Genomic DNA, 16,132 nt, shown 5'->3' on the forward strand with positions numbered 1-16,132 from the left:
CCCGTCCATGGCCTTGGTCTACCTTTTCTCTGCAAGTTTCTCCAGCCTTATGTCCAGTCTGTCTGTCTTTGGTCGCCTTAATCTAAACAAATCCAACTCTAGTGCTAAAGGCCACCAGCACCCAAATTTCAGATGTGGCTCTCACCATATTAGGACTCAAACTTCAAAGCTTTGTTGCTGACTTTTTTGCATTCAATTCTAGTGATGGTCAGCAAACAGGGTTTGGTGCAAGGTCCACCGACATGGTCTCTGGACAACAGCATCAAGTACACATCAAGGTAACTTGTTTAAAGTCATTCAATTCCTGATCAGTGTGAACTGCTGCACTCCATTTATAAAAATGCTGATGGCTTTCAGTAAACTTACCTTTTCTTTACATTTCTCACAGTAGTATGCATTGCCTCCTTCAAGCACCTCACCTCTCACAAACTGATCTAGTGAGATCTCCAGGCTTTGGCAGGACGTCACTCCCAAGTTCAGTGCCATAAATGCTTCCTCACGCTCATATCTACAGGAAAAGTTGATTAGAAACTCAAATTTCAAGTAAGTATATCTACTCTCATCTTCAGAGCTAGCAAATGCTAGCTGAATATGAGTGTTGAGCATTTATCTTATTCCATTAGTTAGAAGTACAATAAAGCCCTAAATAAAATTTGACTACATACCTTTGGTGCACAAATGAAGGCTGTGACCTGGTGGAGGAACTATTGAGATTTAAGCTTACTTAGCAATTTACAACAATTCTTTTAACGGAGGTAACAGAAGAATGATTTGATACAGGTGGACAATCTCCAAGTGCGCTAGGTTGGCAGAAGATTAAGAGGAACTCAGCACTGGAACAGGATACTAAAGGTGGAAGGCTCAAATGCACTTCAGAAACCATGCCAAATTTTGGCCTTTGTGAAGTGTTTTGGGTCATTTTGTTATGTAAATGCAATTACATAAATGGAAGCTGTGTTTTGGAATGTACAGTAAAGTCCTGCCATTCGCGAAGGTTACGTTCCCGTGAAACCTCGCAAATAGCAAAATCGTGAAGGAGGAATATGCTTTTGAATGGGACTCAGTTTTAGAGGTCTCAGCCATGTGAGAGCAGCATTGTTTTGTCAGTTACAGTATTCTACAATGACCTTTGTTTCTCGTCATTGAGGCTGTTAGATCTGCTGCGTGTACTGCATATTTTTTGCTTTTTGTTTCCGATTTTCAGCACTGGCAGTTTTATTCCCAGCCCATTTAAAAATCACAGTCAGTGAATAAAGAGAAAAGCGCAGGGCCAATAAGGGGTAAAATATATCCTTGAAAATTCCCCTCTGATCCCCCCACTTAGGTCACTGAAACCAGTGGCTGAGACTTTATGCAGGCCAAAGGAATTTTGCAACTACTGCCTTGCAAAGCCCTTCCCCCAACCACTGAGAAAGGTTTTAGAATAAAAAATAGTAACCAAAAAAATGCAGGCTTTATACCGAGGTTGGTTGCAGGCAAGTTCCTGAATGCGCAGTGAGCAGGCTGGACAAAGGGAGCAGCTAAAAATGTCTACTGATTGAGCATTGCTCTGCCTCCCCCACAACGAGTAGCAAGTGGTAATGACCTGGACCTCGCTACCCACGAGGATGGTGGGAGCAGACAATTAATGATTTCAAAAGGAACTTGGATGGGCATTTGATCGAAATAAGCTTGTAGTACTATGGGGATGGAACGATGAATGGGGCTGACTGGATTGGTGTACAGAAAGGCAGCATAGACTTGATGAGTCGAATGGCCTCCTTCTGTGCCTTAATGAACCTATAAAACTTACCAATTAGCTTTAGAGTGGCTTAGCAGCAGCTTGAGAGAATAGAGGTGTCAGCTGTGGCTCAGTTCATAGCACCCTCGCCTTTGAATCAGAGGGTTGTGGGTTCATGTCCCACTCCTGGAAACCAAGAACTGTGATTGTACTCGAAAGAGTTGCAATCTGTGACTGTTGATAACTCAAAAGAGTTTGAGAGAATGCTGCTTACGCCAAGATGAAATGGTCTAGGAGGGTTAGGTTTCTTTTAAAATTACACTACTTTCATCCTCTGCAATCCCAAAAACCTTGCAAAGATTAAGTTGCGGCATTCTTTGCTAAATAAAATAAACAATTCAATAAACCCTAAGGTTTGTTTTTTTTTAAAAATACATTGTTGTCAACCTACATGAAGATAAAGCTACTTACCTATGAGGACAATCTTTGCAGATCTTCTGATCGGAGAAGATGCCCTGGAAAGTGTTCTTGAAAAACTGTTCACGTCCAAGTTTCTGTCACAACATCAAACATTGTGAATTGTATCATGAAAATATAGGAGGATTCTGTGTATGTTCAAGTGTTGTCATGTACCTACCTTAAGGTGCTCATCCAATTGGTCTATCAGGCTGGTAAAAAACTCATATGCATCTTGCTGCTCACGTACATACAGCTCCTTATTCCATAGCTTAAAAATCTGAGAGAATAAGTGGGCATGCAAAGAATTAATATACAACATTTGCTAAAATATTGTCTGGACAACAGTTTATTTTGTAAGTTACATGTTCAGTTATTTTAATTTCTTCTTCTAGAACATAATTTAACTCAGTAAAGACAGAAGGTAGACAAATGGTTTTCAGGTCTCTTTCCCAGTGTCGTTGTACATTCAGCTGATAGTTTTCCAACTGGGACTTGTTCAAATTTTTTCCTCTATGTGAGTGGTGAACTAGCCACAACTCTGAACCTTGCAAAAGCATGGCTGAGATTAAGAATTAAGTCCTGGAAAAAGAGGAGGTGCAAGAGCAAGCCATGAAATGGGAAAAGGCCATTTGATTCATCTCTTCCAATGGCCCACTGCAATGCCAACAGAGCTGAAAATCACTGTGGTAGGGTGGAGCAAGGTCATGGAGAGGTTTGAAGGCAAGGACAAGGGTCTCCACATCAATTTATTGAGGCAACTAGTAGAGCTTGCTAAGGGTGGAAATGGTGGGGTGCAAATGAGGACATGGGTTACAGTATTTTAGGTAAGTTGTCTCTTGTGGAGAATGGAGCGGGGATGCCTGATAAACAGAAAGAAATTGAGTCAAGGTAAAAAAGACAAAACTAAAGTTTTCGCAGCAGACTCTGCCACGCGAACAGTGTGTGGGGGAAGTAACAGTATTGGGAATGCATCAGATACAGGGTTTGGGGAATCAGCTGAGATCACTATTAAGAGATGGTAGCCAGCGACTTTCAAAGTTTCCTTTAAGACTTGTACATGCACAGCAATCTTAAAGAAATTGTGCAGTGCAACCAGCAGGCTGTGTAAGCAAAAGCAAAATTCGAGGGGACATTGTTTGACCTTGAAAAGACATGCCAATCAATTCACTGACATATACAGTATAGGTTCACAGGCAGAGCAGCTACTGAAAGCTGCCTGAACTAAGACTGAATCTCAGCATACCACTGTCTGCAAACAGTAGAAAGGAAGACAGATAATTTCTTAGCTTGTTACTTCAGTTATTTAAGCTTTTAAGTGAAGTTCTGTGTCAGAAAAACTGTGTTTGTGGAATCATGGCACTGACCTCTGGTTAGTTTGAAGGCTTTTGTCAATCAGAAAGATCAGAAAGAAGGCTGAACACTCCACTGCATCTCAATGTATTTCCCACTTTTCTGCACAGGTCGACTATCAAGGACAATCCTAAGATTCATGTCCTACTTGATTTGATCATATAATTCTGGCTGACATTTCGGTGTACCAATGAGTCAGTTCCGTAGTCAATACATAGTAGGGACTACACTTCAAAGTAATTTATTGTGGAACATTAAGATATCCTGAGTGTGTGACAAGGTACTATATAAATGCAAAATTCATTTGCATCTGAATTCTTCTCAGCTGCATTTGTTCAACAGGTATAAATATGATGGTCACATATCAGCTACAAGCTCAGAATATAATTAATGTTTACCTTCATTAAAATTCGCATTCAGGGCCCGAACTATTTGCATTTTATTCAGGCTGCGGGTACCAAATCAATGTTTGTTTACTCCCTCCAGCACATTCACTGTAACTGTTAACAGCTTATTCCACAATTGATTGTGAAGTATTTACTCAAGTTCCTTAGTTTTGAAATTCCCTCATCTTTTCAAATGTTTCAGATTTCCTTCCTGGTTCGACACACAGCAACACACCTACATCCGCCCCAGTGTTCAGCATCATGCGCTGGGTTCGAGGCTGTGACGATTAGACAGCACTATCTGGAATGTTGGGCAAGGTTCTTAAGCTAGGTTTCTAAGTGATTTGGCTGAGGTGAGATATTATTGTTCAAACATCACATACTTCTCAAAAGATTTGTCCAACACAATTCATGCATTTTACTGAAGAAAATGTCCAATGAATTAATCGCTGAAAATAAGACAATTCTATGTTATTTCCAAGTTTCTAACCTTCCAAAATGTCTCTGGGACGTAATATTGCAATTTGCTTTCCATCAAGTGCCCAAAGAGAGACTGAACCTGATAGAAAACATTCTCTTCTGGATTCTCATCATCATCGTCATCTACTGACAGCATTGCCTGTAAGAAGGGACAGAAAAATTGACCATGAGAGAAATCTAAACCAAACCCTTAGACATGATTTTTTTTCTGTTTGCTACTGTACAGCATTTATTGAAGAGCACTGAGGGCATCATTCACAAGTCAGTTCCTTCTTTGTTATTCATTCTAAGGACGTGGGTGTCATTTATTGTCCATCCCTAGTTGCCCGAGATTGCCCTTGTGGGCCTTGCTTGCTAGGTCATTTCAGAGGTCAGTAAAGAATTAACCACATTAATGTGAGATTGGTGTCACATTTAGGCTACATCAGGTAAGAATGTCAATGTTTCTTCCTTAAAAGGATATTATTGAGCCAGTAGGGCTTTTTTAATAATCCTGCAGCTTTATGGCCAATTTTACTGATACCAGCTTTTTATTTATTTTCAGATTTAAAAAAACTCCAATTCTGAAACTGTCCTGGTGATCATTGGATTACTGGTCCAGTAATATAACCACTATGCTCTTGAATTTGTTGGAGGATATTGAGCAAAAGAAGAAATTATTTCTGCAAAATGTGTTTTCCTAATCTCTCCTTGACAATATGCACTGGTCACCTGTACAAGGGACACACCTGTGAAGCAATGAAGGATAAAGATAAACACACAAGTTCCTGCCTCCACAACATCTTTCTGGAGACTTGTGAACTGAATAGGGTGTAAATGATATTGAACTTTGAAGTCTGACACTAATATGTATCCAGAACAAATTATGACACCAATCCCAAACTAACGGTGTGAAATTAATGATCTGAAGTCATGGATAGCATCAGAATTATTGGGTTTGATACCAGTGGTTGTTGGCAGTAGAGTGCATTCTTCAAAACTGATTTGTTTCTTTGAGGATTTGTTTTTTAATACAAACTGTTTAATACAGGGTGTGGTTCAGATTAAAAATATGAAGTCCTATACATTTACAACAAATGTATTATTTTTACACATATTTTTCAAAATGTAATTCAAAATAACATTTACCCAAAAACAGAGCATTAATTGCTCCAAATGCATTTACCCAAAGCCATTATTAATACCAAAGATGTGCAATGTTATCCATCTCCGCATGGAATTACTTTTGTTTAGTACCTCTCTGACAGCATGCCAATTCGAAAAATCAATGCGTTAGGAATCAGAGGCAGAAACCCATCTTCCCAAAGTCTCGCTTAAAGATAATGGCTGCTAGCAATTAATAATGTAATATTTTGGTATTTGGTACCAAGTGTAAGTATTCCTAAGCATCAAACGTTATATACATTGCTTTTGGGTGCAGACTAAAGCTCACTCTACTGTTTTAAATTCAACAGAGAGAGATCAGTGTAAAATTTTTCACTTCTTACATCAACAAGGCGCTGAGAGTCCATAACTACTCAAAATATTCCAAAGTTAATTTCATATTCTAGTAAATTTTAAAATTTGAACTAGAAAAGTGAAAAATGTTTTTTATTAAAGTAGTAAGGAATGCTATGAAGGATAGTATTTGCATCTGCAATTCCTGAATCTCAATCTTGGCTGCACCGTCAAGGAGAGGAAGTCATTCCACTGAGGTCTCATCTTCATCTCTTAGCTGATATCTCTTCTGTAGCATTGAGCTAAAATTATGTTATTGCCCATTTGGGCAAGAGTGACACATGACTCAGTAGATCCAAAAAAAATCAATAAGGGGAAAAATTAAATAATTAAAAACACCATTACCTCTGGTAATCCAGGCTGCATGTAAAGTTGCTGGAATACTGCATTCATATAGCATGTGGCTCCTCCATTCTTCAATCCCACAAACCCAGAGACAGAGCGGCTATCAACAGGTGGCAAGTACTAAATACAAAAATTCCAAGTGCAGATAATAAAACACACAATGAATTCAAGAAATACATTACAGTTCAAGTAAACACAAATTGAAAAACATCATAAAATTGATTGGGACGTGACAGATAAAACTCCTACTGCTAGGCTAAAATAAGACTTCCTGCAGAAGAGCTGATACTTCTGGCAAAGTAAGATTTTCAGGACAAGTTTTAAGATAACAAATTGGGAGAATAAAAGAATAATTAAAAACTTGCTGCAGAAATTTAAAACAATGCTTTGAACATCAAAACGCAATATAGTCATAATTTACTCTGAGGGCTAAGCAACTTCAATTTGAAAACTTGAACTCAGACCAACTAATATAAACAGAAATGATATGGAAGGGTGCAAAAAGGGACTGCAAAGATTTAAGCATGAAATCACTGCATTTCCATTTTCTAGTTTTGTAAACAATCTCAATTTTTGTGATACAAACATCTGTTGATGGAAAATGTGTGAGAGATGTTATTGATGTTGCGGAAATTAAAACAAAAACTTCTATTCATGTTCTCTGCTGTAACACATTTTCTTACTTTTTTGAATAGATTATTCCTGGTTTAAATAGTCTCCTGCTCCTTTAGAAAATACTCAAGAATCTAATTATTGAGAAGTGTTCAATAGCGAGCTAAGGAAGGAGAAGAAAAACAAATGGATGCCTCTAGTTGCTCATGTTGCAAAATCAGAGTGGGGATAAAAGATGGAGGATTTGCACTGAGGAGGAGAAAAGACAAGTCATTGTTGATAAGCTACAGCAATAACATTTGGCAGTTATTTTTTGCTCAGGTGTTGGAATATGCTGTACTGCAGATTGGCAACATGTATGCTCCATGCTTGCGCTAACCATATGTTGACAAGTTTCTGCTTTCCCTCAAGGAGAAAGGTACAACAATGCAAAACACAGGTCTAATGATGAAAGCTTTTTTTTTAAAATGAGGAAAATTGTTACTTGAGGTGACCAATCCAATATGTTCTATCTGTATTCACTGAAAGTTTGAATAATTATATATTAAGCCTGAATTTGCGTGGAGTGGCAGAGTCGAATTGCCACACCACTCCTACTTTCCTACCTGGAAATCCAGGCAATCCTTTTTGCCCAACCGTCTGACTCAGGCCTGGTAGGGTGGGGGGGTGGGGTCGCATGCGGCAGTGGGAGTCTGTAGCCCGGGTGAGGGGGTGGGGTGCAGTTGGGGGGAACTAAATGCTCTCACCATAGCACCTGGTCGAGTTACCCAGAGACAGCAATGCTTAGAAGACATTTATTAACTTATCATGCATAATATTATGAGGCAAAAAGAAATCACTAAGAGCCATTACCTCAAACTCCTTTGTAAGTGCAGGGTCAAACTGGTGGTGCATTGAGAGAAGCTCATTGGAGATAAGCTGGAGATTACTCAAAGAGCTATCTGCTAACATAACCAGCACCTCATAAGCAGCAAGTCGGCTATTGACTGTACTGCACCTGAAGAGAGAATGAGAGATGGAATGGTGTCAGCATTTATAATTCTGCATCTTCAGGTGAAATCTAGCCCAGGTTGATGGGGCAACAGTTATGAAACCAATCAGAGCAAACTGTTTGGTTACTACAAACATTAAAAAGGACTGGTCTTACATACTTTGGATGAAAATCCTGTTGACTAATCGAGCAGCTCCCAGCTGGACTGCTGCTGGTCAAGATGATTTTCGAAGCACGGAACAGGAAGTCTTCCATGAGCTGTTTGATTAATGATGGTCCTGCATAAAATCAATCAGTTTAGTAAGATCAGAAACAGTCCATCCCTTGTCTCGTTGGTTCCAAAACAGAAAAATTATCTGATTAGGGGTGAAATCAAAGGTTAGTGGAGTTATAATCAAGTGGGTTATTTGGCACTGGGAACCAACAGTAGCAGCAATTTAAAAAGTGAGATATGGAAATCAATAGATACTCTAGTCTTTCATCTGATGGACGCTGAATCTTTGTTCTGGAGTTTAAAAGGCAGGCTAGTGTGTGTGGCACATGATCTGCGAAAGAGCAGGTCTGATGGAACAATCCACTTTTCTTGTTTCATGTTTTATTTGTGGGTTCCATAGGCATAGAATGCCAAAAGAAAATGGAGTTTCTACTATCAAGGATTTGGCTGGGGAACAGATAGATGGAAGTGGACACCACTTTTAGGATGAATTTTGAATAACCTTAATATTGACATAGAAATAGGCATCAGAAGAAGTATTCTTGACTATGAGTTGGAGTGCAGTGCCTAAAACAGTGCATAGTGATGTGTGTATCCCATACTTATAATGTAGGTTACCTACTTTGATATTTTTCCATGCTCTCTTCATGAAGCTAGACACAATGACATGGTCCACAAGGAACCTCTCCTCTGCAGTGAGGTACAAAAGTACTAATCAATACAATCCATACAATTTGGACACATACTAAACTGGTACTGCCACAGGGAGAATGGTACTGTGGTTGGGCCAGTGTGGAGTTGTTTTTTATTTGGACAACCATTCTTTCCTGAGTCAACAGGTAATTAAAATCAGCACAATGCCCCTTTTTTGTGCTGCTCATGTGAAAAAAAAAGGCAGAAAACAGCAAAGGAAATTGGCCACACATGATAGAGTCATAAAGTGAGTCTTGATCCTCGTCTCAAACATGCAACTGATATTTTGAGCAAGCAATTGAAGGCCTCAGGTTAAAGTCCACGTGACAGAGGAACATAAGAAACAGGAACAGGAGTAGGCCATTCAGCCCTTCGAGCCCACTCTGCCATTCATTGAGCTCATGATTGATCTACTTCAACATCATTTTCCTGCATTATCCCTGTATCCCATGATGTTTTTAATAAGTAGAAATCTATCGATTTCAATCTTAAACATACTGAACGATTGAGCCTCCACAGCCCTCTCTCTGGAGCAGAGAATTCCAAAGATTCACCACCCTCTGAGTGAATAAATTCCTCCTCATCTCAATCTCAAGAGTAAGGTCCAGGTCATTTAGGACTGTGTCCCCAGCTTCTAGATACCATATCCTTTCTGTATCTACCCTGTCGAGCCCTATAAGAATTTTGTATATATGAATGAGATCACCTCTTATTCTTCTAAACTCCAGAAAATAAAAGGCCTAGTTTATTTAATCATTCCTCATAGAAGAATTCCTCCATCACTGGAGTTAATTAGTGAACCTTCGTTGCACTCTCTCTGGGGCAAGTACATCTTTCCTTAGATAAGGCGACCAAAATTCCAGGAACAGTCACATCAAGGTGCTACATAATTGCAGTAAGTCATCTTTACTCCTTGACTCAAATCCTCTTGCAATAAAGGCCAACATACCATTTACCTTAATTGCTGGCTGTACCCTGCATGTTAGCTCATGAACAAGGACACCCAAGTCCCTTTTAAGTTCAGCAATTCCCAGCCTCTCACCATTTAACAGATACTCTGTATTTCTGTTTTTCCTACCAAAGAGGATAGCCTCACATTTCTCTACATTGTATTCCATCTGCCAAATTTTTGCTCACTTGCTTAGCCTCTCCAAAACTCCTTGAAGCATCTTTGCATCCTCCTTACAACTCACACTTCCACCTAGTTTTATGTAATCTGCAAACTTCAAAATATTACATTTAATTTCCAAATCTAACAATGGATAAAGATTGTGAATAGCTGACGCCCAAGCACTGATCCTTGTGGATCATTAGTCACAACCTGAAAATGACATTTATTCCTACACTTGGTTTTCTGTCCGTTAAACAGTTTCCAGTCCAAGCCAGTATATTCCGCCCAATTCCATGAGCTCTAATTTTGTTCACTAACCTCTTGTGTGGGACCTTACCAAAAGCTTTCTGAAAATCTAAATATACCACCGGTTCTCCCCTTATCTATTCTGGTAGTTACATCCTCAAAAAAACTCCAACAGGTTTGTTAAACATGATTTCCCCTTCATAAATCCATGTTGACTCTGCCCAATCCTACCATTATTTTCTAAGTGTCCTATTATCACATCCATTATTATAAATTCTAGGAATGTCAGGCTAACAGGTCTATAGCTCCCCATTTTCTCTCTCTCTCCTTTTTTAAACACTGGGGTTACATTTGCCACCTTCCAATCTGCAGGAACTGTTCCACGGTCTCTAGAATTTTGAAAGTAGACCAATGCATCTACTGTTTCTGCAGCCACCTCTTTCGATACCCTGGGATGTAGATCATCAGGTCCAGAGGATTTATCTGCTTTAAGCCCCTTGAATTTCTCTACTACTGTTTTTTTTTCACTAATATTGTCTTGCAGTTTCTCATTTACACTAGTTCCTTGATTTGCCACTATTTCTGGGAGGTTTTTAGTATCTTCCCCCGTGAAGGCAGACACAAAGTATTTGTTTAGTTTCTCTGCCGTTTCCTTGCTCCCCATTACAAGTTCTCCTGACTCCGCTTGTAATGGACCCGCATTTGTTTTTGCTAATCTTTTCCTTTTACGTACCTATAGATGCTTTCACAGTCTGTTTTTATGTTTCTTGCTAGTTTACTCTCACATTTTATTTTCCTTTTCTTAATATTTTTCTTGGTCCTCCTTTGCAGAATTCTAAAATGTTCCCAATTCTCAGGCTTACATTTTTTTTGGGCAACATTGTACGCCTCTTCCTTTGATCTAATGCAATCCTTGGTTTCTTTCGTTAGCCATGGTTGGAACACTTTTCTTGCTGGGATTTTGTGCATTAAAGGAATATATTTCTGTTGTGAACTATGTATTAGTTCTGAGGCCATTGTCTGTCTACCATCATACTTTTTAACATAGTTTCCCAATCTACCATAGCCAATTTGCCCCTCATACCTTCATACTTTCCTTTGTTTAGCTTTAAGGCCCTAGTCTCTGATTGAACTACATCACTTTCAAACTTAATGTAAAGTTCTATCATATTATGGTCAATCTTTCCTAAAGTCTCCTTTACAGCAAGATTATTAATCAACCCTCTTTTATTGCACAAAACAAGATCCAAAGTTCCCTAGTTGGTTCCTCAATGTACTACTCTAGAAAACCATCTTGCATACATTCCAAAAATTTGCCCTCCATAACATGAGTGCTAATTAGGTTTATCCATTCTATATGTAGATTGAAATCCCCCATGATTGCTGTATTACCCTTGCTACACAAAGCTCTAATTTCCTGATTTATATTCTGATTTTCATTACCACTGTTGTTTGTTAGCCTATAAGCAACTCCCATCAATGCTTTCTGCCCCTTGCTGTTTCTTAGTTCCACCCAAACTGATTGTCTTGATCTTTAGAACAGGGGTCATCACTCACTACAGTACTAATGCCCTCTTTAGTTAACAGAGCTACCCCCCACCACCTTTTCCCAGCTTCCTATCCTTCCTGAATGTCACACACCCTTGGATATTCAGGACCTAGCTTTGGTTTCCTTGTAGCCAGGTCTCTATAATGGCTATCATACATTTGAATTTCTATTTGAGTTGACAATTCATCTGTTTTATTGCAAATGCTGCATGCATTCAGATAGAGCCCTTAATTCTGTTTTTTTAAAAATTGTTTTTGTAAACTCTGGCCCTATCAGCTGGCACACTCAAGTTTGTAATCGCTGTCCCTTACTGCCAAACTTTGATTATCATTACCTTTATTACTACCTTGATCTATTGCCTTGTCATTTCCCTTTAATTTATTCAATCTTCCCCTACATGATCCCTCCCCCACCAGTTAGTTTAAAGCTCTCTCTACTCCCTCAGTTATATGACTCGCTATAACATTGGTCTCAGCACAGTTCAAGTGTGTACCGTCCCAACAATACAGCTCCCACTTTGCCCAGTACTGGCGCCAGTGCCCCATGAATCGAAACTCATTTCTCCCACTACAATCTTTGAGCGATGCATTCATCTCTCTAATCTTAGTTACCCTGCGTCATTTTGCATGTGGCTCAGGTAATAATCCAGAGATTACCACCTTTTAGGTTCTGCTTTTTTATTTAGTGCCTAGCTCCTCATACATATGCAGAACCTCTTCCCTAGTTATTGGTACCTACATGAAACACAACGACTGGATCCTCCCCTTCCCACTGCAAGTTCCTCTCCAGCCCTGTGCAGATATCCTGGACCCTGACAATGGGTAGGCAACATAGCCGTGAGGACTCAGGCTCTCAACTGCAGAGAACAGTATCAATCCCAGGCTATATCGTCTCTTATCATTACAACATCTCTCTTTGCTCCCCCCACTTGAAAGGCATCCTTCACCATGGTGCCATTGTCAGTCCGCTCATCCACCTTGCAGTCCTGTTCCTCATCCACAAAGGTAGCAAGCACCTCATATCTGTTGAACAAAGTCAGGGGCTCCATCACTACATGTTGGCTCCCCTTACCTGCAGTCACATCCTCCTGTCCCTGACCACTGACCAATTCTAAAGTTCTGCCTAACCTAAAGGGAGTTGACTGCCTCCTGGAACAAAGAGCACTTGGCGGCGGACACATGCCCGAACCGCTCGAGTGTAAAATGACGCGCATTGGCGTCAAGCGAGTGTCTCGACATCAGCGCGCAGTTGCGCGATATTTCGTTCGGTGGGCATGTGCCAGAGTCAGCAGCCCGCCTGCCGACAATTAAAAGGCTTAAGGCCACGAAGAAGATTATTCAACAAAATTTTTCGCTGCCCGTCCAACCTTAGTGTTAGCGGGCGGGATGAGGTTTCCTAAAGCAAATAAAAAATAAAATAAAAAATTTCAAATTTAATTAATAACATGTCCCTGCTCGTGTGACAGAATCACACGAGGGGTCATGTTTTAATACATTTTCCATTTTTTAATTTTTTTTTTAAAACACTTCATCTCCCTGAGGCAACTCTGTGCCTCAGAGATTATCAAATGTGGACTTGCGCGAAGTTCGTGCTCGGCCCGTTCGCACTCCTCCCGCCCGCAGAGGCAGCACTAAGCGCTGCTGCTTGCGTTGCATGCTGGGCAGGCCTTAATTGGCCTGCCAGTGTGAAATCGCCTTCCAGCCTCGATTGCAGGCGGCAGTCGGCTTCCCAACCGCCCCCATCAAGCCCGCCTGACAAGGGCAAAATTCTGCCCATAGTGTCCAGGTAACTCTCCCCCTCCCCCTCACATTTAATGTTGGACACTGTGTTTTGAGTTTTGCAAGCACAGGTTGGTTGGGTACAGTCCGTACCTTGTTCGTTGTAAACAGAAAGGACATGCTGTTTGATACGATCCACCAGTCTTTGGGACATACAGTCTACATACACAGCATGCCACTGGCACTGAAATTCATACACTACATTAAATATTTGTGTGACAGGCAGAACGTCTTTTTGGCTTGATGGCAGCATCCTGTTCGCAGTGAATATTACTCATGTTGCTACTGCAGAGTAGCAGTAGAGAAACAACTAGTTTCACCTGTTGCTCAAATTGTTGAGATAACTTACCATTCCACAGTAATCTGAGGTAGACTGGACACTTTTCAGGACCGAAACTGATAGCCTTGGGCCCGTTAATGATTTCGCGTGATATACAGTGTGAAATGATCTAATCAGGGTAGTCATTACAAAAAACAATTGGAAGTTCTGATACCAGAGATATCATGGTAGAGAGACATACAACAGGCCTCAATGGCAAGCCCTCCATCTGCATCATATAAAATAGGATAGGCATGAGACTAATGTCTTTATGTTGTGACACTACTTCTCAACTATTGTCTGCAATCTGACTTTATTTCTAATATGCAGAGGTTGCAAATATTGTAATATTTACTTGCATATTGCTAAATCTCTGAAAGTCGTCTCTGGTAATTGAGCAGTCCTGAGGACAAACAAGGTTAATTTCTCTGAGCTAAGAGACACTCAACAAACATTTCTTCTCTTTGCAACCTCCTCCCCCCACCCCCATTCCCTGCAACAACCCCACCCGACCCACCACATATTCCTTAAAATTTATGTGGGTCCAGTGGCAAGGTGGCACAGTTTCATTAGTGGATAATTAACTTCATTCATTGGGAAAATATAGTACTGAGAATGATTGCAATCCTTTATACAGTTACGCAAATGAGTGTGTATTTTTCCCTCTTAATTTCCCTCTATAGATCAAAGACTTATCACCTGATCCTAAATACTGCAAGTCCCACTCTGTAACCAGACACCAGAGATGATCGTACATTGAACCACCCCTGATTACCATCTTTATACACAAGTATTGTTAGCTTCCCAGATGATCTGGTTCAGATTGTGTGTTGGTATACTAGCTTGGGCTTTAGCCAATAATTCCTTTCCCCTTTCCACTCACTAGTTTGCAATCTCCATCACCAATGTGCTATTCTTAGCCAATGGAAGATCAATATACTACAGGATGGCAGTATCTATTAATTATCTCTCAAGTGAGATGAGGACAAACTGGTCTTGACACTTGCAGAACAAAATGGATTAAGTGTTACACTAGCACCAATTTGATCAGTTAATGTAGTTTGCCCGACCAATTATTTTTAGACAAGATGACGTTAATGCATGAGAGAAAGGTCACTAGTAAAGGTAGGAACCACATTAACTATGCTGTGGGGCAGGAAGTGGGATGGCGTCCATTGAATATTTGTACAAAAATCTCAGGCCTTCCAGTTTGCTTCTTTAGAATTATATGAAGATGGTTTTAATGATTCTGATGCACATTTTCAATAGCTGCTATAAAAATAAATTTACATTACCAAGTAATTCCTTCTCTGGGCCGCTGAGTGACAGAAGAGTTTTGATAAGGCGCAGATGTCCTGCAAGCAGAACATTATCTGACTCGCTAGTCTCTGATTCAGCAGTCCATGTGGGCTCAAAGTTGTCAAGCCAGTTAACCTCATCTTCTAACATGGCTGCAGGGCTAATTTGAAGCTGTTCCATTTCTGAAGCTAAAAAGAAATAGGTGATTAAGTTCTATGCTGATGTCCTTATTGCTGAAAATTAGAAATATCAGTGTTATTTAGAGACCGCACACTATTAGGTAGAACACTGTTCCCATATAGTGCTCTGAATTCAGCCCAGACAGATGTGTAACAAGTAACTTCCCTCTCTAATTAATACAACAATCTTAAATTACATTTTTAGGAATTCTAAACTAAATTCCAAATTGGTGTATATCCAAGGCACAAGCTATTCTCCATTTTACTCTAAACTGGCAACCCTATCCAGGGAAGCAAAAGAAATGGCTGGAGAGGGAAACAGAAATTTGACAATAATGGTCTACAGTGGTTGAAGTTAAAATGCACTGAATGGTATAGCAGTGAAGCATTCCCTGTGTCATGAAAATATAATAATTTCATAATATTGTGATTTATTGCAAAAGTGGGTTAATAGCGAGGTTTGGATTAGTTTGTGTGTGTGAGCGTGTGTGTGCTGGGGGGGATTTAATTGAATTGGAGACAGCTTGTCTGGAGCTTTTGAGTTATCAAAAAGGAAGCTAGGTTTGAAATGCTAAATACGTAAACATGGCTGAAGTTTCACAATGTGAGGTGTAAGGAAAATTTGCATTTTTAGATAAACCAGAGTAGTTGCAATTTAAAAGAGATGGCAAGTTGTTATACCTAGCCAGAAGAAGCTAAGCCAAACAGTGCGATTATTTTTCCCAAAGGTTACTGATAATATGAGCACCGTGAAAGATTTACATTATGAGAAAAGTAGATGCAAAGACATACTGGAACAATGGAATTTACATTTAAAAGGGAGAAACTAGTATAAAGGAGATGAGGTTATGTGTAAGGAGGAAGGCATTCTACGATCTGACAAGTGTGAAAAGCCTCCAGCCTC

At 39.9% G+C, this 16,132-nt stretch overlaps 1 protein-coding gene across 2 annotated transcripts in view; it reads right to left on the bottom strand.

Annotated features, from left to right (window-relative positions):
- The window catches only part of usp24 (ubiquitin specific peptidase 24), a 200,138-nt gene that overhangs the window by 55,966 nt on the left and 128,040 nt on the right, over nucleotides 1–16,132 (bottom strand). For both annotated transcript variants that reach the window (XM_078560934.1, XM_078560933.1), the window contains exons 39-46: nucleotides 15,046–15,237; nucleotides 8,001–8,118; nucleotides 7,702–7,846; nucleotides 6,238–6,357; nucleotides 4,406–4,534; nucleotides 2,358–2,456; nucleotides 2,192–2,274; nucleotides 367–508 (exon numbers count right to left, since the gene is read on the bottom strand). In XM_078560934.1, the coding sequence (XP_078417060.1) occupies nucleotides 367–508; nucleotides 2,192–2,274; nucleotides 2,358–2,456; nucleotides 4,406–4,534; nucleotides 6,238–6,357; nucleotides 7,702–7,846; nucleotides 8,001–8,118; nucleotides 15,046–15,237 (1,028 nt within the window). The remainder of the gene's footprint in view (nucleotides 1–366; nucleotides 509–2,191; nucleotides 2,275–2,357; nucleotides 2,457–4,405; nucleotides 4,535–6,237; nucleotides 6,358–7,701; nucleotides 7,847–8,000; nucleotides 8,119–15,045; nucleotides 15,238–16,132) is intronic.

The sequence above is a fragment of the Cetorhinus maximus genome, chromosome 17 (assembly GCF_964194155.1).
Source record: "Cetorhinus maximus chromosome 17, sCetMax3.hap1.1, whole genome shotgun sequence".
NCBI lineage: Eukaryota > Metazoa > Chordata > Chondrichthyes > Lamniformes > Cetorhinidae > Cetorhinus > Cetorhinus maximus.